Source organism: Calonectris borealis, chromosome 15, assembly GCF_964195595.1.
Source record: "Calonectris borealis chromosome 15, bCalBor7.hap1.2, whole genome shotgun sequence".
Classification (NCBI taxonomy): Eukaryota; Metazoa; Chordata; class Aves; order Procellariiformes; family Procellariidae; genus Calonectris; species Calonectris borealis.
This window is the reverse complement of record NC_134326.1, coordinates 5848608-5873450: the sequence shown is the minus strand read 5'-3', so window position 1 is coordinate 5873450 and position 24843 is coordinate 5848608. Positions and strand designations below refer to the sequence as shown.

The 24843-nt window shown below is 37.1% G+C and overlaps 1 protein-coding gene across 1 annotated transcript in view; it reads left to right on the top strand.

The window, feature by feature from the left end:
* Positions 1-24843, top strand: part of DOCK2 (dedicator of cytokinesis 2) — a 207038-nt gene that overhangs the window by 780 nt on the left and 181415 nt on the right. The window contains exons 2-11 of the mRNA XM_075164094.1: positions 9546-9629; positions 12630-12670; positions 14776-14831; positions 14986-15082; positions 16728-16876; positions 18948-19083; positions 21232-21386; positions 21990-22071; positions 22558-22693; positions 23261-23336. Coding sequence (XP_075020195.1) covers positions 9546-9629; positions 12630-12670; positions 14776-14831; positions 14986-15082; positions 16728-16876; positions 18948-19083; positions 21232-21386; positions 21990-22071; positions 22558-22693; positions 23261-23336 — 1012 coding nt within the window. The remainder of the gene's footprint in view (positions 1-9545; positions 9630-12629; positions 12671-14775; positions 14832-14985; positions 15083-16727; positions 16877-18947; positions 19084-21231; positions 21387-21989; positions 22072-22557; positions 22694-23260; positions 23337-24843) is intronic.

Genomic DNA, 24843 nt, shown 5'->3' with positions numbered 1-24843 from the left:
AAGCACTTGAAAGATATGTCCTGCTGAACTTAACTGCAGGCTCTCAGTACAGAAGACAGTTAATCTTGTACTTCTTATGTTTTATTTTACCTACTAGTGCATAGTTATTAATCTGGAAACCCCAGATTCTTCTAAAAGACATTTTTTATTTTAAGAAGGCCATAATATTTTGTGATATGCATTAAAAACAAAAAAACCCACCCAACTGGCTTCATGAAATAAAATGAATCATCAAGGAATTAATAAGAGGAAAAGAATGTCTTCCTGTTCAACTTCCATGTGCAGCAGTGGCAGAATTGTGAAATGGAAGTAGCCTGTTCTGGTGACAGTTTATATTACAAAATAAAGGATGTAAATATTTTCTGTTTCAGTTTTACAATTTAATAGAAAGTACTTAATTTTTGCACTTGTTTTTCTAAAAGCTGTTGATTTGGGAGAATATGACTGGATTTTTTGGATGTGGTCTCTGTATCCCTATACATCCCTAGTGACGGATGTTATCTCGTATATGGATAAAAGTACTAGATACTAATCAGTTATTCTCAGGAATAACATAAAACAAGCTTCACTTGTAGCAGCTTTTTACAGGGAACATTTTGGGTCAGGGTGAGTCTCATGTAATTACAAAAAAAGCTTGTTCTTCTTGCACTGTAATTTTTAACATTATGGGGGCCAAATAACCTTGATGTTTAGTTAAGTGTGATACAGGCTAGTGATTTTTTTTTTTTTTTGCATATACCCTTGCAGTGGACCAACCTACTGGGTTTGACCAGTGCATGTCCCCTGAAAAGGCCTCAGTTGTGACCTGTCTGTCATGCTTTGTTTACAGTGAAGTTTTGCCTATGTGTAACTTCATAGCCAATATGATCACCGAGTATACAAAAAGCTAGTACGATATGGTATCGTCTCTATGGTATATTTGAAAAGTACAGCAAACCACACATAATAAAAACCATCTTGTGAAATATATTACTTCATGAACTAATGACAATCGGTGAAGTTTGTTTTCATGAAGACTACACTGCATTTTGATTGAACAATTCACTCCACTATTTGACTTAAAATATGATATTCAGAATATGCAATTTTGTATAGCAGTTATCTTCTCTACCTCTGATCTAAGAATACTTATTTCAAACTAGTAAGCTTTTAACTGAATCACTTAGCACAAACACTTTTATTTTAGTGTTTAAAAAGAAAGCAAATAATAGAAAATAACATTTAATGGCAGTATTTTAAAATGTTAAGTTTTAACTGCCATAGAAACAACGAATTCAGGAGTTTTTAAAAACTCTGAAGGACTAGTTTTTATTTGATCTGGCAGTGGACCAGTGCTCTTGCTCTTCAAATATTGTTAGCTCTAACAACTATGGCACTTTCATTTTAGAGTGAGTATGTACTACGTGTAGCTTGTAGGGTGATATCGGTGCAATCACTACTACTATTGCTTTCTGAAACGTGGTCTGCTAGAAATATTGCTTCTCCTTATCTTGCCCATCTCCCTGTTAAGACTGTTGTCTCCTTCAGTCTGAATATTTGGGTTTACAACAGAGACTGGAATTCTTGAAAAAGGTCTATTAGCATAAGAAGTCTGATGGTTACAACTGCTCATGTGTTAAAGACACATTTGGATTACTCATGTTAGTCACTTAACTGAATACTCTGCAATCTGTTGTATCATATGGATGAGGTATCCTGAGACTTGGGAAGTTTCCAGGTGCCAACACAGTGACCTGTAACTTATGGACTAGGGGTTAGAACTAACTGAAAGACTAACTTGCTGTCATATAAGCATTTAGGACAACAGTGGTAGTTTTGTGTCAGGAAGAGTGAAGACGCGGGCAAAATAAAACTCCTTTTTTTTTTTTTATTTGCAAATTGTTAGAATTCATTTCCTGCTGCAAATTAAGAAAAAGCCAGCTAGCACTTGACCTACTGTTGAGATTAGCTCAAAGAAGCAAACAGCCACTGTTTGACTACGAGAAACCTGCAGAGAGCATGAATAATGAGAAGGGATTATCAAGTGCATCAAATAGGAAATGGTGCAATTGATTATCTATATCTTTAAGGAACTTTGCTAGTGTTTAAAAGCAGACAACAAATTTTTGAAGCTTTGATAAATTTCCTTTAAATAGGTAAAGGAAGTGATATCTCTACTTTGTGAAGCAGCAGATGGACTTCTGCTTTACACTCTAATTCTCAAAGATGATACCTTTTCCTTTGTACACATTAAAAAAAAAAAAACAGTAAACCTGGTTAGCCACGAAGTAACTTGCTGTGTCCCCTCCCAGCTTCTTGTGCATGTCCAGCTTCCTCGCTGGCAGGGCAGTATGAGAAGCTGAAAAATACTTGACTTAGTGTAAGCGCTGCTCAGCAACAACTAAAACATCAGTGTGTTATCACCATTATTCTCATCCTAAATCCAAAACACAGCACTAGACCAGCTACTAGGAAGAAAATTAACTCTATCCCAGCTGAAACCAGGACAGCTGTGCTTGCTCCCCTGCTGTTCTAGGCTATAAGCACATATGTGATTTTGATGTAAAAGAGAATCTATGCAAGCTGTGTCATCATGTGTGGTAATAGTACCACCACTTGCTCACCCCAAGTAAGTCCATTTCCTGGGTTAAACAAGGTTTTTCTGTTAAACATTGTGTTACAAGACTTTTTACACTTGTATGTAAAAAATCACAATTGTAGCAATGTCTGTAGTTTAGTCTGCTGCAAAGCAGAATAAGGAAAATGAGAACAATAATCAAATGGACTTTCCGACAGTAATAGAATACTAGTTATATAAGTACTCATACATGTAACTTTCTTGTCGGTCATCTTCAGTAGGGAGTGTTCCATTTCTGCTTTTGCATAGTTGCTTTAAGTTAATAGATGACTACGAATTCAATAAGCTACAGCTTATACCCAGGTGTTCCTTTTCTTAGCCAAGCTGTTGGCTCAGAGTTTTATATTCATTTATCTTGGAAACTAAATGTATTTGTTTTTTCATTATATAAGTTGGTAAGAATAGTGGGAGAATATTTCACCCAGAATAATTTAGAGAAACAAAACAAAAAACCCCCAAGCAAACACACACACATACCATCACCCCCAGTTGTCCTGTCCTGTACCTCTCCCCCCTGTACCCACCCCCCCCCCTCCCCCCAATAAAAAGAGGAGGGGAAAAAAAAAATCCATCAGGGAAATAGTCACACTGAGGATTTAGTTTTGGAAGAGTGTTCAAAGAAGTTTTTGGAAACTAAATAAATTCATGCTTTTAAAAATTGGAGGGAAAATAGTGTAATTGCTAAATTGTAACTATAGGAAATTCATGGAGTAATGAAGCCTGGAATACAGGGTATTGACAACTATAGTCACAAATAAAGTACTTTTTGAATTTAAGATCTGTTGTAAGCATGCCTCTTGTGTCTCAGGAAAATCAAGAAATATGGGCAAACTGAGTCTACTGAGACATAAAGTCTGTGAAAGTTTTGGAATAATACAGACTGAAAGCTTTTTGACCATATAGGGCGATTTTGTCTTCTATGTTTTCAGAAATCTTTGTTTTCAAGTCTCTGAATGAGTCTCATGTTGAATTTTCAAGTCTCTTCTTAGAAGTGTGCCTGATGCCTTAAGTTTTCACTGATGAGCAGAGTTTCAGCTTGAGGGTGTTTGGCCCAACTTTTGGATGAGCAGTAGTATGCTGACTAGATTTGGAAGACGACACAATCCCAGCTGGGATTCTTGGTTATGCTAGAATGCAAGCTATGTGCCCAATTTTGTATTTTAGTTAATTAAATAGGGTACTCCAGATAGCTGATATTCAGCTTTGCACTTGGAAATCATATTCCTGATTTTACACATGAAGCTTGTTCTTAGTCTTGAAGCATTCCCAGCATAAATGTATACTACTTTTATGGATGGTACAAGACAGAAAAGTCATGGTAGGCTAGTGGTTTTGGATGACAGTTTCCTAGTAATGTGCAAGATAAGTGAAATTTCCTCAGACCTTGAGGAAACTATCACATCTGTGAAAAAGTTACAAGCTGGTGAAATATTATGTTAGCATGCTAAGTTCAAGTGTCAGATTTACTCCTGTACTGCTGAATCTGAAAATGGGTATTTGTTGATTTGAAGCATAAGCTGGGCGGAGGAGAGGACTGGGTGACTTTGAAACTGTATAAAAGCATGTGGAGCCTGAGTGCTAAGGGCTGTGACTGGCTTGTCTGATTTCATCTTCTAAAGACCTCTAAAAATTATTTTACATCTGTGTGAAATCTAGGCAGATTGAGCTGTAAAGGAGGCAGAGCTTTGTTCAGGGTAGGTTGCCTACTTCATGAAATGCAGCCCCTGAAACCAACAGACACTTCTACTTGCTTGAGAAACAACAGTTCCCGAAGTATAGCTCACTGCAAAAGGCAAACTGAAGTAAGATGAAGATAAACCTGGAAAGGAATCTCTTTATCCACAATCTTATATGAAAAGGAAAAAGCACAGTTAAATACTCTGTTCTTCATAAAGACTTCTAAGAAAAATGGCTGTGTTACTATTTTCTATGAAAAGGTAAAGAGTCCGAAACAATATCTTCATATAACTAGTTGGGTATGTTAGAACTTCCTGGTTCTTATACTGGCTTTATCGTGTTTAAGAAGGAAAATAAGTAGCTCAAGTCAGCTAAAACCTCCATCTGGCCCCAAGGTTAAGCATGTGAATAAATCTGTATTCAGTTGTTATCCGAGATAAGTTTGTTTTCTGAGAACTGAAGAGTTACCGTTTGCTGAGCATGATTTGCAATAAATTAAATTAGCCCCTAACCCACCTTGAGCTTTGGTACATGTCTGACCTGTGAAATATTCATTAGAACTGCGTCCATGTCATGTTCATTATAGCACACTTGCTCTGTGAGATTTGAGAGATCCTTAATTCAGAATACTGGAACACAAATTTTATAGGTTTCTTTCCAGATGTCATGAAATCCTGTTAGGACTGCATAATATTTTCACACGAGGTTTGTCAGTGTCCTTGCTGAGTAATTTCACCCTGTTTTCATGAGAAGAAAATGGTAACTGAACACAAAGAATTAATCTGTAAGTAAAGAAGGTACTACTTTTATGTTACTACTCATGAAAGTAGAGCTGTAATATTAAAAAAAAAAATTGAACAGGATTCTTGCTGAGGCTATTCATTAGAAATTGTTTGAATATGCAAAACACTTCATGAGTTATTACATAGAAACCAGTCCAGATAGTCCTCCTATTATGGTAAAGTGAAATTAAGAGCTGTTTCAGCAAAGCTATACCTCGGAAATTTTTTTCAAATTCTGTTTAAATGGAAGGATAGAAAGTAGCCAAGGAAACCAACTTGAAACATGGCTCATTACTAAAAGGTGAGTCTCAAAAATGAAACAACGTAATGCTTGTATTTGTTATAAAGAACGGGTCAGGGACTTCACATGAAGGAAAACAGACAGGAAAGACAGGTAGGAAGATTAGAATAATAAATGGCTTCAGTGTTGCAGGTCTATGGGATTTTCTTTGCTCACCATTCCCATCTTGCATTAGTTTACAGTCTAATAGTGAATAGCAAGAATCTGGGTTTTTAACGTACATGAATACTGAGGAAATCTAGATTTTTGAGGAAGGGATTCTGTTAACTGGATTACTGTGAGTTTTCTAGTGTTTTGTGTGTGCATGTTCCCAAATGAGGTATAAAGTATTTTTTTCCGCTTGTCATGTTCTAAATTAAGAACATGTAATTTAAATTATAAAATGTTAACTGTGCTTCTGTCTCAATCTGTGGTTGTTTGAATTTATATTTTAACAGGAATCCTACTCTGAACAAAGAGTCACAGCTTCATTTACCTTGTGTCTTGGAATGTCAAGAGAAATGTCCTCTACAGATTTTCATTACTCTACTTTGGAAAACATGTACATACCTATGTGACTTAATGAAACTGGCTTTATAGCCATGCATATATTCAACAGCATACACACGTATATATCTAGTGGAAGGAATGTGCATATCGTATCCGACAGCGCTGGCTTTAATAGATACATAGGAATTAAATGGAAACAGGAATTTTCTTCAGCCTTCATACTCATTTTTTGCTACTAGGATGGACACTGGTAGATGTCTTCACTTATTCTCTGGATGGCTGAATGTGTGAGAGTGATAGCAGAATTAGACATGGAAGCTTCTTAGAGTAACTGTCTTTACAGCATGTATTGTTTGGCTGAATAAGAAAGGATTCTTTGGGCATGCTTCATGGGAATGATGGGAATCACTTCCATCTTCCTGAGGTACAATTCAAAGCCCACTTGTGCTCAAGCAGGGTTCAGTTTGGAAAATCTTTATGTTAGCAGTTTGACCTGGTATTTCTTAGGCTTGCTTTCTGAAGCAATATTGTTGTTGTGGTATGCTGGCTTTCAGCTCATCTCCTGAAGGAGCTACAACAAACACCTGGAATCTAATGGGGGCTTGCATTAATTTTTTTGTTTGTTTTTCTCTGTGTCCTTCTATAGAGCTCACCATAACCTCAGTGATAGTTTTAAAAAGACAAGTCTTATTCTTTGCTGATCTGGAGGGAAATTTGCTAACTGTATTCTCAATGAACTGTAAAGTCCATATTTAGGAACACTGTTTTATGGCTGGAGTTCCTGGGCATTCTCTGTGCCATTCTGGGAGAATCTGACAGCAGCTGTATGCAGAGATGCTATTGATGGGAACACCTTAGCCTGATGCTGGCTGCTGGGGAGGGCATATGCTGACCAAATCTCTCCCACTAATCTTATTGCCATGACCTCAGTTGCTCTTGAGGTCAGTAATTGCTATTGGGATTTAAAATGAATGCTGGAGTCTTCAAGCAGGCTGCCTCTGTGCCTTGAGGATACTGTCTCCTTTTGTATTTATGGCTGAGATAGAGGATGCTCAAGGAGCGGAGTGGTAGAAAGCTCTTCAGAGTGATTTGAAGGGGTCTTTATTTCTACTGGCTCTAGAGTTTATTTGGAAAAATACACAAAAAACCCCAAACCAAAAACTGTTTTGAGTATCCTACCAAAAAACCTTTAAGTCTATATGGATTTTTCACATACTTTTTTTTGAAGAGCAAAATAAATGAAATATGTGTTTGTGTGCACAAAACCGCACACACACAAGATCTCAACAGAGGGTGGAAGAAAGGGAACCCTCCTCTTGGCTGGTGATACTCGCAATACAAGAGGGTCACAGTTTACAAGGGAAATTATATCAGTTACAGCTGACAGAAGATATAATTGGATATAACAGTCAAATTTTCATTCACACTTAATTCAAAAATTAGCAGATGTGACAGTTAAGCTGTCTGGTGCTGTAGATAATACATCTGGATGTAGCTGATGGTATTCGGTTGTTTGTTTATAGAGTTTTTTTTCAATGGTATATGGGAAATAATATCTTATCATAAAATGTCTTGATAGGTCTATAGCTTAAAACTTTGTAAAGAAATTTGTTAAACTCATCCTACCAAACAATCCAAATCCTACAGTAAAATCTCTCTCATTAAGTTTCCACTTACTCATTTAGAAAAGTCTTAGCTGATACAGCCACTTCCTTTGTCAGTTTGTTACTGTGCTTTTCAATGTATTAACTGCTGTTAAATGAAGTTTCTAAGAGAGCTAACCCAATATGCAATGTGAATATATGACTCAGTAATTTGCATCTATATTTTGAGACAAATACAACTGTAAGTAGAGCAGTGCATATTTTGAAATACAAAGTATATGCTAGTCAACAGTAATCTTAATCTGTATGGACATTTCAGGAAAACAGTAAGAGCACACCCACCTTCCCCCCCTCCGCCCCCCCCAACACTCCAGTGGAAGCATCTCTTTAAATGTCATGATAACTTAGGAGGATTGTTTGCCATCTTCCATTTTTTGAAATTTGTGTCAAGACTAATGAAAGGAAGCCAGACAGAACATAACTACACATCTACTATACACATTTACTACTTAAATTCAATTTTTTGTTGAGCTAAGGCAGTTCTCTGAGGATCACTGAGGAAGTGTCTTCAAGATTCTCTTGAATAAATGGCTGAATCTGGACAGCAGAACCTTGCTTCAAAGTTATTTTTTTTTCTTTTTTCTCCCCCCTTATGTTTAATGATTCAAGCCCTGCTCTACCTAACCAGGAGGAGGAACTGATGGGAAGGCCTCTTCCTGCCAACAAAAATAAGAACTTATTTTTGGTCCAATAAACCTCTTAATTAAATCTGAAATTCCTTCTAATTTCTGTTCCAAAAATATAATGAATATAATGGTGGCAAAAGAAACAAACACAATTTGTTTTGGGATACTTTAAAAAGTAAAGAGGATCAGTCTATTTAGCTCTACACTCCTACCTTAGGCATTTTCGTGAAAGGCAATTTAATCTGAGACTTTAAACATAATTTTCAGTAAAATGTTTAAGTAAAATGTGTCACTAGTACACATTATGGCCTAGCAGAAATGAATATCCTGCTTTAGAAGCCTGGAGGGGGGAGCAAAAGGAATACAGGAGTATACTGAAGGCAGGTTTGGCTTTCTAGATCAGTTTTCCTCTAGTCCAAAATACTGCCAGTTTGGATGCTCTGTGTGTGTATGGATTGGGACACTGTCATGAGAAAAGGAAGAAAACCCTGCTGACTGATATCTTTCCTGCACAACAGAGGTCATGGTTAGTAGCTAATGTACTGTTCCTACTTGAACAGTTTAATTGTGGTTTCAGGCTTACATATTTTAATCCGTTGCCCTGTGTGATACTAGCTTCAATAACCACTTCTACTCTGTAATGCTATTGTAAAAGTCTATAACCAAGCCCATGAAGAAAAAATATACAGAAAACAAATGCTTACCATAGCAGCCCACATCCTGTAGCCCTAGAATGTAAGAACTAGTAAAGAAGCTTATTTTCTTGAATTCTCTCTGAAACTTAGCTGTTTCTTAACCACATATAGATAAGCTTCTGATTAGAACACTTTTAAAATCCACTGCTCCTGTGTTCTTTTCAGAGTGATTAAATACAGAAAATTACGAAACTTTCTACTGTTTCCATATAAAACACAGTTTCATGTTAAGATGAAGCATCTAAACCCAGGAAAGAATTCAGTAAATTCAGTTTTCATATGCGTCTCTGTGCCCCTTCTCCCCAGTGTCGCCATAAATTTCTGTAAACTGTACATGTAAATTCTTAGTCAGATCAGTAGACTAACAATTCTCCAGCACAATGAATATGTATATGTTGAAGCCCTGCATCTAAATAGGTGCTCTTAAATCTTGTGCAGAGCAGTTGTTATGAATAGCTTGTTTTCATGCCTATGCTGTGGGTTTTTTTTGTTTTCAGCACTGCCATTTTCAACACCTTTGCATTTTTACACGAAAGGAGATTAAGTAATGGTAACAGATGAAACTTCTTGATAGAATTATGGTTCTGTTTGTTTATCCTAGAATCAGAATCTTAATAACCACGTGTGTTTTTTCAGTTTAACTGTAGTGTATGGCTGTATTGAAAAACAGTTTTTTCGTCCTTTAATTTTTCAGCTATATACAATTTCAAAGGCACAGGAATACCACAACTACCCCTACAGATTGGTGATGTGGTCCATATCTTGGAGTCCTGTGAAGGTAAGCCAGTTGCCTTCAGGCTATAGGTTTCTCTGCATGAATAAATTAATCCTTTTACTTCACAGCAATTCCCCATGTTACATAAATAGTTGTCTAATGCTTTTATTTGTATTGGTGGTGGTGTTCTATTTTGAGAATCAGAAATGTTACAGTACATGTGGTTTTTTTGGGAAGCCATTACCAAATGAGGAAGTCATCAAGGTGAATGTAAAGTTTGTGAAGTTCATGCCAGCTTGTAATATACATGACGGAAGTTACATCAGATTTGATTGAAGTTTTAATGGGAGTACATTTTTGCCTCTAAACTAAATACTTGTTGCTAGGAGATATTCAGCACCCTAGTCATCCTATAGTATAGGATGGAAATCTAGTATGTTAAACTAGTCTGTAGGTCAGCACGATAGAAACATTTGTGAACACCATCCAACTTACTGAACATGCTAAACAGCAGAAGTCCAAGTCAAGTAATGCGTGATAGATAGTCAATCCTGACTGATCCAAACTTACGTAGTCGGTATGTGGAGGTATCTGACCAACTGACATAAGCATAAAATAAATACAAGCAGTGGAAGAATAAGTGAACGTAAAATTTTGTACATTTATGAAGCTGAATTCGTTGTTGATACTGTAGTGATAGTGTGTTCTTCCATATTGATTTATTCTGTACTTTCGCAATCTGATTGAATTCTCTCCCAAGTCTGCCAGAGCTACTTAAGTTTTTATTAGTATAAAGCAAAAGAGGGCAATTATTATTACTAAGTCAACAGTTAGGTATCTGCAAATGTCATTGTAATAGTAATTTATTTTCAATCTGCAGTGATGTTCTTGACCAGGTAAGAGTCAAAAAAAAAAAAGTGCTTCAAGCTTTGCAAAATGTATTGTAAAATTATCTTCTTCAACCTACTTCTGCTGTCTCTTAGTTCTATCTTACTAACTATAGTTATGTTAAACAGAAAGGCCAACTGCTGCATTATGCAGTTACAGAGACAGCTCAGTGTTGAAAGACACTTTGTATGTTGTGGTCATAAGGCTGCAAAGAATCTGAAGCTGTTTGAGCCCAGCCCATTCTACTTCACAGAGCTCTACGTTGTTTTGCATGGAAACAACAAAGTATTTGAGAGACGAGCATCTAAGAAACCATACCTCCGATGTTTTGGAGCACAGAAGCGTATTTTTTTCTTCTATTTGTAAGAGAAATTCAGTATCTCTAAGCATCAGTGAAAATATTGATGTCACTCACTAGACTATTAGTCAAGAGATGTATCTGTCAAAGTAATGAGTAACGATTCATGTCCTCTCCTAAAAAATGAAACGTCTGCATAATTCTTTAAGCCTCCATTCTAAACATTTTGGCTAAGAAAAAAGTACACTGGCAAACCAGAAACCTCTTCATCCCTGTATTGTTTCTGTTAATTGCAGAAAGAGCATTTCAGGTTTCTGACTTCTGTGGCACATTTGTTGTCAGCCCAGCCTAGCAAGTTGAGTGGTGATCTTATGTGGTTACTTTTTATCTTTTCTGAATCCTCTGCTCTTAACAGGCTATGTCATAGCTTGCTTTATGAAATACATTTGTCAATGAAGAAGTGGAATCTTTCATATCGTGCAAGTAAGGAAGTTCATCTTTTATCAGATGACTTAAAAATATGCTGCCAGCTGCAACTGAAGAGTAACCAACAGTAACAGGTTTTTTTTCCTGCGCTCATTTTATGTGCTATTTTAGTTTGTTTTGCATGCACAAAACGTATGCAGAGAACATACATGTGCAGTCACAGCAAATGGGATGAAATAGATTTTACACACTTGTTTGTAAATTGGAGACTATGTGCAAATAATTCAGTTTTAGAATTAAGTTGGAATTCTATTATTGAGAAGATACTTGAAAAAAATCCCAGTGCTGGAAAAGCCTGAAAAAAAATCTGTCCTGAGTCTTTCTTTTGAGGTCAGTGATCCTCCTGTGACTTTTAACATTGCCTTTCTCACAGTACTGTTTGGGGTCTGGGATTTTTCTTTTTTTTTTTAATGCTTTGGTTGCATGGCTGAAATACCTGTGCTGTGTTAGAAATGGTGAGAGAGAAAAGGTGGTAGGGAAGAGATAATATCTGTTCCTGAAATTAGAGTCAGAAAATGTATGCTTTTAGTGACAAAACACTTTCTTCGGGGTGAAATAGAAGAAGTATTCAATAGTTAAATACTGTTGCTGTGCAGGTAATGTTTCATGATGGAATGTGTGCATAGTGGACATCGCTTCTGCTGCAATTTAGTAAGGTTGAACTCTTCATTTTATGTTCTTTGTAGAAGTTTACTGTGACTTAACTGGGGCATAGATGGAACAAAGTCTGAATTAGTATTTAAATTGCCATTACTGCAATACTGCACTCTTTTCTTTCAGAAGAGGTTTCTAGTTATGAATGGAGCAGGAGCCCCATAATAGCCCTTCATTTTCTTGAGGTCCTAACTGGAACTTTACACTAGGAAGCTGCTTATTTGAGTTGGGTCCAAAAGCTGTAATTCCTTATGGGAGAAAGATGGCTTACTCTTTTACATTCAAGGAAGTTGGATATATAACAACTGTGTACTGTATTGGATTAATACCTCACCTAGAACACAATCAGAAGAGCTTCATGGGCTATCCAATATCATGAGTGATTTTGGTTGAGAGAGAGATGTGTGTGTGTGTGTGTTATATATCACATTACACAGCAGCTTATCCTATCTTTTTTTATGTTAGTGTGAGGGTGTTAAATTCTGTGTAAGATTATCTGTACTTGCTATGCAAGACTTGAAAGTAGACTATATAATCGTACTTGCTAATGTGCAAGTCATGCTAAATATGCTTCCTGATATTCACTTTACTTTCATCTAAGTATTTTTGAAGTAACTATTAATTTTTAAACATCCTATGCTAGATAGTTCTTACATGAAACAAAACCCATGACTTTATTATATGCTTTTTTTATGCCTATGTTCTGTCATACTAAGTGCACTCTTTCTTCCTTTTAGATTGGTACAAGGGTTATCTAGTAAGACATAAAGGATCAGAGGTAAGATCATGCTATTCATTCCTATGAGACTATTTTTAAGAAATCAACCCATGAAGTGGTTTTTTTCGTATCTCTTATTAGATAGTCTTATTTTGATGTCTGAAGTCAGCTATCTCCTTTCTCTTTCCTTTCAAGATGAATAAAATGATCAGCATTTGTCCTGGACAATGTTGGTAAATATTAGAAGTGAGGACTGGGAGAAGCAGATTAATGAAGAAAAAAATTACTGTGCCTTCAGGTTAACAGACTGATGAAGACCATTGTTTGAAATAACTTTTTGAGTTAATTTACTGCTAGATGTGTCTCTTTCTGCACTTTTTTCTAAGGATTCTTTAGGCTGCATTCAATCTAAATAACTGCCATAAGGCTTAAATTCTTAAATATATCTTTAATGTACAAAAATACAAATTAATTAAAAAAAAAGGTCAGTATTCTTATACCTAAAGATGGAAAGCCACAAATGAATAGTTTTTACCCTGGGTATCATGATTCCTGAGTTAAGTAGCAAGAAAATTACTTTTTAGTTACAAATGCACTTTTCTAGAAGAAAAGCATTTTTTTGACGTTTGCTCTTAGTATCAGGTTTTTTTTTAGGGAGCAGCAATGCAAAGGCATTTGAAGTCAGAGACTCATGCTCATGTAATATATTACAGTAAAAATGTCTGGTGGAAGTTGCTTCTCTGTAGCCTGGAAAAAGGATGTAGAAAACTTTCACAGCCACTTAAAAAGGGAAATCTGGGGAGCAGAGGGACAGTTGTTGGCAGAGAATATGCCATCAGAAAAAATCAGAACAGTCTTAAGTTGTCTATTTCTTCTTTTTCTTATTTTGTGTTCAATGGCTTGTAGGTATTAGCAATAACTTGCATTAACTTAAAGCAACTAATTTGTGTCTATTTTCAAACTGTATGTGATAGTAAAATATTTTCATTTCCTTTTGGAAGTATTAGATGCTTGATTTACTATTTCACTTCATTGCTCAATGACTGCACATCCAAACAGACAGAGGAATGAAGAATTTGTGATAATTATTGCATAATCATTTTCTCCAGACTTCTACCTGTTGTTTCTCATGTTCTATGAGCTCTGATACAACTGTATAGTACACCTTATTTGCTTGCTTCCATTTCTAGCTCATGCTAGAAATGCCAGGAAGCCAGGCAAGCGATAAGGTAGTTCACCATAAGTTCTTGATACAGCATAGTATTTCAGTGGAAGATACCCAAAGTAGTTACTATCAACTGGTTGTTCTGCAATAATTGAGGGTGGATATGAGAGAAAGGCTAATCGTCCTCCCATCCTGTCCAATACTATAACTGTGTTTCAAATACTGTGTTTTAAATGACATTTCTTTTGGCTCAAAATGCTATTGCTGTTTATTCTAACTAAAAATTTTATTTTAATTTATTAAAACTTAGTCTAAAACTAAAAAGGGAAAATACTTACCAGAACTAACCACTTCCTTTTAACTAATTCTTCATATTGCTAAAGAGTTTTATCAAGGTCAACATGAATAACATGTTTTAAGAAGTATTATTAATTTTATATATTAAGATTTCACTAGATTTACTCTTAATGGGACTTTCTTTTTTATTTTGCTTCTTCATGGACTCTTTTGAACTTAAATCTTAATGAAAAACTGTGGAAGTGATAAGATGCAATGATCCTATATCAGCATCTCTCCTTTGATTTCATAATCAAGCTGATCTCTAAATTAGACTGCATTTTTTTCCTAGAATGAGAAATGTATGGGCTGATGCACAGAGAAAATGTTTCTTTACTGTATTTAGTACTGTTTTCTGGGGGAGTAGGTGGGGGTGAAAGATGGCGTTTCTTATGAAGAAATGTAATTCTATGCATTCTATGTTTGCAGAAAAGGATATGACAAAACTTCTATTATTTGTCTGTCAAACAGAAATGCATCTAGCTGGACAGAAAACTAGATAGGCAACAGTTAATTTGGAGATTACAGTTTATGTTCATAGTCATAGATTTATGAAGAAAACTTAAAACAAGTGAGTTTTAGAAAGCTCTCATTTGTTACTTAAATGTTCTTGGAGAATAAGAGTGGATTGGTTTTTGTTTTTTTTTTTTTTGTCCTTCAACAGGGAGTATTTCCTAAATCTTTCATCCGCATCAAGGAAGTTACTGTTGAAAAGAAAAGGTATTGAATTTAACTGTTTTATTACATTAATGATCTTGTCTGCTAAAGAATGAGTTTTAAGGCATTTATATGCCTTAAACACAATAATTATAATATAAACCCATGAAACTCGGACATTCTTTTTCATTGTGTTAAATTTTCTTCTCTTTCCTAGACATACGGAAAATGTAATACCTGCTGAAATTCCTTTAGTTCAAGAAGTTACCACTACTCTCTGGGAATGGGGAAGCATCTGGAAACAGCTCTATGTGGTATGACATTTTTGCATGCCGTGTGTGGCCTGTTAACTAGTCCTATTTATGCATATTGAGGCTTTGTTCAATAGGTGTCTTTTCTTAGATGATGCAGGGCAGGATCTGAGAGGATTTAAGAAGTTACTACTTCATCACTGCTCAGATGATTGCCATTTTCTTCAGTGGCTTTAAATTAAAAGGCTGACTTACTGCTGAGGAGTGGTGTAACGTCATGCCTTTAGTTTCAATCTTGAGTATCCTGTACATGATAAATTTTTCATAATTGTTTCGTTGTAGAGTTGACAAGTTTCAAGATAGGAGTATCAAACATAACTAAGATGCATTTGAAAAAGAGTCACCGTGTTCTTGGGATGCTAGAACAAAAGTTGTTCAAGGGTTACTGGGAGCATGTAGCTATTAACAATTGGCAATTTCAAGAAGTCAGTCGTCTTACTTTCAACATCTTATTTTTACATTTCTTAAAGAAAAACATTTTTTCCATCTTGGAGAAAACTGTTTTTTCCTGTGAGCACTTTTACCAGTACATTAAAGTGCAATGAATTCAGAGGTATTAGTCAAAATGGCCAATACATCAGCATCTGTGTTCCTTGTAAGTAAGCCATCTAGTCATGGTGGTCTTTTGCACATGCTTGTAATGCCCACATGTAGTATAGAACTGTAGAAGTAATTAATGATTTTTTTAAATTATCTTTTTATTTCAATCAGACCTGAAATATTTTTGCAGGCCTCAACTATCCTTTATACAGAGACCAAACCTTTCTTATAATATTATCCCTGTACTTGGACTACAAGACTCTGAGAGACAAAATTTGAATTTGAAGGATAGAAGGCTAATTTTTACATTTGCATAATCATAGATATTTTGCATGTTGTAACCCTACATTAATCCTTACTGATTCTAGTGACTTGGTTATGAATTTTTGGCCATCAGACTTTGGTTGAAGTGATGACTGGAAAAACATCAAAAGATGGTGAATTCTCTAGTACCTGAGTAGTCTCTTCTAATGGATAACCTGTTTCAACAACTTGCACTGACTGCTCCAGGATCCCAGCCATTGGATTTTGTTTTTTCTCTGTTGGGGCAAAGAAATCTTGAAGACGGTGTAGTTTTTCCTCATTGATATATTTTTCTGAAACATGTCACTTCTTACCCTTCCTCTTGTTAAAGTCAACAATTAAAACTTTTGTTGTTCCAGTGAATGACACTGGAACTGCTTCAGTGACTTCTATGCATTCTCTCACTTTTCTCTTAAATGTATTAATACCACAATAAAATGTTGTTTTTCCCAGAGTGCTCTTATCAGTATCTCACACAGAAGTAAATTGCTTCTATAATGTTTTCTCTTGATGAGACTTAATTAACGAATTTTAAAATAGCACAATTAAATAAAACAAAAATAATGTAATTCCCTGTCCCCATACAAACTACTTAAATTTCATGTCATTTCTTTATGGTAACATGGGAGATTCTGTTCTTAGTAATTTGTGGGACGAGAGGAGGAAGGAAGCCATGCTCAGTACTTTGCCTAATTCTTGCTCCTGCAATCATTTAGCCTTAAATATGACACATCCTTTAATTGTCAAGACCAACGTTTCACTTCAACTTGAAGCTTGAAACCTATTGTTTTCTTTTATATCTTAGACAAATAAGAAAGAGCGGTTCCAGCAGGTACAGTCTATGATGTATGACTTAATGGAGTGGCGGTCGCAGCTTCTGTCCGGGACTTTGCCAAAAGATGAGCTCAAAGAACTCAAGCAGAAAGTCACTTCCAAAATTGACTATGGTAACAAGTAAGTGGCCTACATTGCTTCTGGAAAACATGATAAAGCACCCAGCTAGAACAGAGATGATTATAAAGTTTTCCTCTTTGCAGTTTTGTAACTCATTAACGTGAGATGTAGGCATATTGAATCTTCCTTTTCAAACTTCTCCCTGTTATTCCTGTGATAATAGTAGATACCATGTTGAGGCTTCTCATAGCAAATCACTTTTTCAAAATATTAATTTATTTGTTAATTATAGATATATGAGCTTGTCAATTGTAAAGATTTGAGGTCAGATAACTGGCCTTCATATGCATATAATATCAGTGTACTTGGCACCCAAAACTTGTCCATCCTTCACAAACACAGCCTACCTCTAGTAGTGTTATGCTACCACTTCAAAAGTAGTGCTGAGAGACCTTAGTGCGGTGGATGAATAGCAGAAGTCTTAAAAGTCTGAAGTGTACAGAGCCTTTGCTAAAGGCACCACACCACCACCCTACCCCTTCACGCCAATTTACTAGGGAATTTCCAGGCAGAACTCTGGTTCTGGTAATAGAAGTGAAACTACCAGGAACAGAATAGTTATATGTCAAAATGTCTTGTCTGCTTCTTGCTAATGAAAAGTCACTGCAACACAACACATTTTTGGCAAAAATGGGGTTATGTAGGGTCGAGTGGTGTTCCACCATCTGATAAAGGGGGAGAGAGAGCTTGGTAAACAGATCTTCATAGTATTGGTTTTACAGGCATTGGAATCTGCTTATATACTGTATGTAGCTATTGCAAGTGACTGTGGTTATTGTGGCCTGAAGGCCTATATGCAGCTGAAAGTCTTCAGTTTTCTGTGGCTAGACATAAACAATGACCACGAGCTATTATGAAACTCTTGTTGACTGTGATTTGGATACACAGATTTCTGATAAATTGTATTCTTACAGAACACACTATGGGAATACACATATCCTGCTACACTATGTGGAGCTGAATGGTCACTCCAAGACAGATTTTACTTTGAAATGCTCCGATCAAAGAAGCCTAGCTCTGATTAAGACAACACTAACGTTTCTTTGCTTTCAGACTTTTGTTTTCACACTCTTCTCTTCTTTCCGAATTATGAAACAGAAAGCTTCTTCCTTTAGAGGAGCAGGGGCGGAGGGGATGTTTAAAATGGTTTGGGATTGTATAGAAGAAAAATGCAAGTTGGACAGTATTTGTATGTACCTGTAAGTGTGGGGTTGACTTGTGTGACATGTGAAGGAAACTTGCCAAACTGTGGAGAAGGAATAAAGCGGAATGACAATAAAGGCCGAGTGGGTCATTGTAGGAGAGGAGATTGAACACCAAATCAGGAGAGGTTGTGGATAATCATGTAAGGTGATGAAGACGGCTTGCAGTCTGATACAGACTGCTTCAAACAACATTAACAGTGCCATAAAGGCAGCCAGTACATCTTAGAAATTGTGAAAGGTACAGTCTGGCACGAAGTAGACTAATTTTAGAGGGGGGTGGAGGAGTGAGATCCTGGATAGGCAAGAAAGGGTATCTTGGCTGAGGTGACACCGTGACACTGTGGGCAAGAATATGTAGGATGTACGGAGGTAAGATTTGAGTTTTGAATGTTGAGGGGGGGGAAAAAAAGGGCAGAAGGAAAAAAGGCATGATTTGTATGAGAGCAAAGGAGAACAGAGCATAGTAGTTAGTTAAGTAATGGGACCGGGAGAGTAAGAGAGCAACATAAAAGCAAAAGGTAACAGGAAAAACCTGTGCATCTTGATTACAAAGGTTATACATTAAAAAGTAAAAGAGATGAAGACTGCTTGAAGTCATTGAACATGCTGAATCTATTTTATGTGATAGCGATTTAAATGCTTTGGTGACATTACTATAAATTCCTGAAATTGATAAATACTGTGTAACAGCTTGAAAAGAAAATTGTGGGGTTTAGTTAATTTTTTCTTCAATCAAATACTGTTCCATGTATTTAAACTTACTTTATTGCTTTAAAACCTGAAGCAGCTCCTTCCGTGTTACATTTCTAAGCTTTATTTTTGTAGAAGGAAATAACCCTGCCATTATGCTCTTTGTATTTTCACAGGATACTTGAGCTAGATCTGATAGTTAGAGATGAAGATGGAAATATCTTGGATCCAGATAAAACCAGTGTCATCAGCTTGTTTCATGCACATGAAGAAGCGACTAATAAAATCACTGAGCGAATTAAGGAGGAAATGGTAGGAATGACTGCCCAAACTTAATGCTTTCTTTGCTAAAATCAAAATGAAAAACCAGTACAAGGGTTGAAGGATGTAACTTTCTACCATAACAGTTGCTGGAAACTTTTGCCTCTGACTGAACTAAGAGTAGATTCACATTCATGTGTTATAACTACAGCTAAGCCTCAAGTTGAGTTAGTTGCATTTGTGCACTGGATTCAGGCTGTGGGCTAGGCTGAAAGCCTAAATCCATTCTTGGATTCCTAAATGGAAATACGTCTCCTCATTCCATCTGTGGGCTACTCAATAGGCTGATTCACGTAGTGAATAGTTACATACTTGGAGTTCAGGCTGCAAGCTATGACTAACCAAAGCTCTTTTTTAGAAGATCTTGTGACAACACTAGTTGTTTGCTATGTGTTGCTGCTTGTTAGTTAGTCTGATGGAGTTGAAGAATATAAGCTCACTAAAGAGGAACTTGGGTGAACTCAGCATAATCTTGTGGACACCAGAAGTTAGCACGCCTAAGCAAAGCTGATGAGTGCATAAATTTCATCTTTTGAAATGCAAAGCAGGTGACCACACTTCCTTGGCCTTTTTCTATATTAAATCTGTTCAGGGACTTGTAAGATACTTGGGTTCTTTTCTTCATGAAAAAATAATAATAATGCCCATGACAAATCACTGGAAAACACCTTACGAGTTGTTCTCATCGGTGTCACTCAATAAATCTTGCTTCCCAGACACAAAAATGTAATTAACTGACAATATAAGGAAAATTAAACTTGTTAGTCTGCAGCAGACTGTGTTGACTTGTTTTAAAAATAGTGTCAAACAATGGATAAATAGAGCTTTAGACCATCAAATGTTAAGTAGCTGTTTCTAGGTAGTTAAAATGGGATGTAGGTAGAAATTAGGAGCCTATTTTTGAGTCAGTGAACCTGCTCAGCTGTGTCCTGATCTCAGCATATGTTACTTGTCTCCTCTTCAAAGAGATGTATTTTGTTTTGGTAGTGTTCCTAGCATAATGAAACCCCATTACGATGTGGATAGTAGGCCTTCTGCTATATCCTACTGTGTTCAAAAATCTCTTTCAGACTTGTAGGCTTGCCTCTGTAGTGACAGCTTGATACTTTCTCTTCTCTTTAAAAGTGGCGATAATATTTCACCCTTTATATAATTGCCCAGCGGCTGAAGAACTGGCCTAAGATATGGAAGATATAGAATCATAGAATATCTCAAGTTGGAAAGGACCCATAAGGATCATCAAGTCTAACTCCCTGCTCTCTTCTCCTAAAGGGATTTAAGTTCTTACAGCATAGCAAAGACATTGTCAAATCTTTTAGGCACAGCCTTTTACCAAAATGTTAGTAAAGGACTTCTGAATAGTTGTATTGAAAGCAGCCTGACTTTCTTGGGAGGTAAGGTTTTGAATACATTCATATACAGGAGGGAAACTTAACCCCTCTCTTTTCTCCTGAATGAAAGTAAATGTAAGATTTTGAAGGAAGGAAGGTTTGTGGAGGTGAAGGGAGAAGGGAAGAGAAACAGCTTAACTATTGTGTTCCTTGGAAATATTCATAAAATAAAGTAATCCGTGTTCCATTTCTAAAAGGAGACACCTACCTGGAAAGGATAATATGCTTGGAGTCCCATACAAAAGGAAGTTCTTACTCACACTGAGTAAGTCCCTAAGTACCGCAAAAGATTGATTTAAGGCATTTCTGTCATCAGCTTTTTCATATTTGCACACAGAGGTAGCTCCGTAGTCTGGGTGCAGTGTTTTGAAGAACCCAGTCTGAGCTTTTTATCTCCTTGCATACAGTGAAGGCTCTGGAGAGGAAGGTGGGATCTTCCATACCTATGTCACTTCTGCACTTTCTAACCTGCTAACTTTCTAGCTTTGTAGTAGAAAATTATGTTGATACTCCGATGAAGCATTGTGGAGGGTCAGAAACTTATTTGCTAGTCATGTCTGTGTTATTAAGAAATTATTTCAGAGGAATATATAGGGCAATGCTTATTGGCTGGAAACAAGTATTTTTCTCCTAATTTTCTATAATTTTTCAAGATTAACTGTTATACATGATAAAAAATGAAACTGCTTGTACTATCCCCCCATTTTAATTCATGGATTTAGCTAATGATTCTCCTCCTTCTGAGTAGTCAAAGGATCAACCAGATTATGCAACGTACTCCCGAATGTCGTCTTCCCCCACCCACAGCCTATACGTCTTTGTGCGGAATTTTGTTTGCCGAATTGGAGAGGATGCAGAACTCTTTATGTCACTATACGATCCACAGAAATTAACAATTATAAGGTAAGCTTCTTTTTTTTATTGTAAAAGAGTATCAAAAGGAGCTAGCCAAAATGAAGTAAAATAGTTGCCAACATGCTAGTAATGCAGAGAATATACAAATAAAAGGAAGAAAACAAAAAGAAAAGGGAAGTGGGGACAGTGTAGTTGTTGGCAGCTACTAAAGAATTCTAGGGTAAGGGACCCCAAATATTTTGATAGGTGATTCCTGGATTGAACATTTCAGAATTCTGGAGAAGCCTGAGACCACTTCAAAGTTGAGATTATTCTTGATGGGAGATGTTGTGGTGTCTGGAGTAAAGTGCTGAAACAGGGGGAAGGAGACAAAATGGGAGAACTTATAAATTCAAAGATAGATTAAGATTCTGTTGAGTATCCCCATCAAACAGACTGATGATGGTAGTGTTTCCTCCAAAAAAGGTGCCATTCTGTCTTATATTCAAGTTATTTTTCAAAACTCAGTGATGGTATTTTGCATAGCATTCTTCTTGTCTTTTCATCTATTGTCTGTTATGCAACGTTTGTTATGTACTGTGGTTTTTAATGTATTGTGAAAGGGAAGAATTTTAAAATCACATGACAATAAGATATTTATCTTCAAAACAGTGAGAACTACTTGGTGAGATGGGGGAGTAGAGGCTTTCCAAAGGAAATTGATATGCTCAACAATCTTAAAGTAGTGTTCACAGTAAGTGTTTTCCAGTTTACCTTACTTTGTACTTGCAAATCGGATTGTCTCTTCTCTGTGGTCACTATCAGAACTCCTGAAGATTGAGCAAGATGAAGAAGGAAGCAGAAGTAATCTTAGAAACACAGCAACATGACCAGTCATTGAGTGCTTTAAGGCAGTAACAATGTTTCAATGTCCTTTCTTCAAATCAATTTGCTGCCTCATAAATTTACTGATGACTTGATTTTTTTTTTTTTAAAATCTGCTGTACCTCTTGATTGCTACTATTTTCTCTATTTGTCGTACCTTATATTTTCTTCAAACTTTAAACTGTCAGGTTTTTCATCCTTTCTGTGGGCTCAGTTTGGTGGGTGTTTTGTTTTGTTTTTGTTTCTTTCTTCCATTGATTATTGAGGCTCAGTTTATTACTGGAGGTCCTGTTTAAATTTCACATCTTGGTTCTTCCCCAAGTAATATTTAAATTCTTTTTTGTTTGTATCCTAGGATCTTGGAAATAAAGACCTCAGCAGAGACAAAATATATTTAGTTTGTCAAATAGTCCGAGTTGGAAGGATGGATCTCAAAGACAGTAACTCAAAGAAATACACACAAGGACTAAGGCGGCCTTTTGGAGTGGCAGGTAACTGTGCTATATCTGAAGCAGGACCCCAGTGATACTTGCCAACCCTGGACCATCGAATCTCTGCCAAGACATGTCAGAATACAAAATAGCTATATCCACTATCTTCCATATTTAATTTTTTAAGTCCATAAAGACTGCATCTACATTAGCATTTTAGTTCAGGTCAGAAATGTGCTTTTGAATTTAATTTCCTAATAATTCATACTTACTGCTACGCAGTGCAAACCAAAGCACAGTACCACAGTGTAATAATAGAATTCCTTGCAGATGAAATAAAACCAACGATCATGTCCCCAGAGCACCACCAATGCACTCATACCTGTATTTGCAGGATTAGACCAAAACTAGTCTGAAGTAATTCTTCCTTTACACAACGTCATGTTTGTAATGTGGACTTTGCGCTAAATGTTCTGCCCTACAATTCTACCGCTATTGGGCTACACTGCTTGCTAGTGAAAAATCTGTATTTACCTTGAGGCACAAGAACATTAATACATACTATTCATAGATAAGAGGAAATATTTTGCAATGCTATTATATGTTTTGATGATTTTTCTTTTCTAGTTATGGATATTACAGATATCATAAAAGGAAAAGCTGAAAGTGATGAAGAAAAGCAGCATTTCATTCCCTTTCACCCGTAAGATAGTCATAGATATCTTTTTTTTTTTATATGCTCAAAAATATTTCTGTATCTCTCTGGCTGTAACAATCTGTGAAATGTTTCAAGAAAAAATAATTTTTCCTTTTAATAATTTTATGTTGTAATCGTGCTAATTATTTAAGTATCACTTTAAAAGGCACTTAAGACTTGACAGGGGTTACACAGCATGTTAAATGAATGTATATTTCTACGAACGTGCTCCTTCAGAAAGCTGGTACCATGTCCTATTTAACAGCGGCAAACAGGAGGAGCTGGAAGCCATTGTGCAGCGGGGTAGCTATGACTTGGTCGCCATCATGGAAACATGGTGGGATGAGTCTCAGGATTGGAGTGCTGCAATGGATGGCTATAAGCTCTTCAGAAGGGACAGGCGAGGAAGGAGAGGCGGTGGGGTAGCCCTGTATGTTAGGGAGTGCTTTGACTGTCTAGAGCTCAATGGCAGTGATGATGAGGTCGAGTGCTTGTGGGTAAGGATGAGATGCTTGTGGGTAAGGATGAGAGGGAAGGCCAACAAGGGAGTCTGTTACAGACCACCTAACCAGGATGAGGAGGCAGACGAAATATTCTACCAGAGGCTGGCAGAAGTCTCACAGTCGCTAGCCCTTGTTCTCGTGGGGGACTTCAACTTTCTGGATGTCTGCTGGAAATACAACACAGCAGAGAGGAAACAGTCGAGGAGGTTCCTGGGGTGTGTGGAAGATAACTTCCTGACGCAGCTGGTAAGCGAGCCCACTAGGGGAGGTGCCTCGCTTGACCTGCTGTTCACGAACAGAGAAGGACTGGTGGGAGATGTGGTGGTCGGAGGCCGGCTTGGGCTTAGCAATCATGAAATGGTAAAATTCTCGATACTCGGTGAAGTAAGGAGAGGGGCCAGCAAAACCGCTACCATGGACTTCCGGAGGGTGGACTTTGGCCTGCTCAGGACACTGGTTGAGAGGGTCCCTTGGGAGACAGTCCTGAAGGGCAAAGGGGTCCAGGAAGGCTGGACGTTCTTCAAGAAGGAAGTCTTAAAGGTGCAGGAGCGGGCAGTCCCCAGGTGCCCTAAGAAGAATGGGCAGGGAAGACGACCGGCCTGGCTGAATGGAGAACTCTGGCTGGGACTCAGGAAAAAAAGGAGAGTTTACCACTTGTGGAAGGAGGGGCAGGCAACTCGAGAAGAGTACAGGGATCTCGTTAGGTCATGCAGAGAGGAAATTAGAAAGGCAAAAGCCCAGCTAGAACTCAACCTGGCCACTGTCGTGAGAGACAGACCCGTGCTGGCTGGGCCTGATCCCCTGGTTGTCCCGGACATGGCTTGTGAGAGCCCTCAAAACGAACCACTCCATAATCTTCCCTGGCACCGAGGTCAGGCTGACCTGACCGGCCTGTAGTTCCCTGGATCCTCCTTCCGGCCCTTCTTATAGATGGGCGTCACGTTGGCAAGCCTCCAGTTGTCCAGGACCTCCCCCGTTAACCAGGACTGCTGGTAAATGATAGGAGAGTG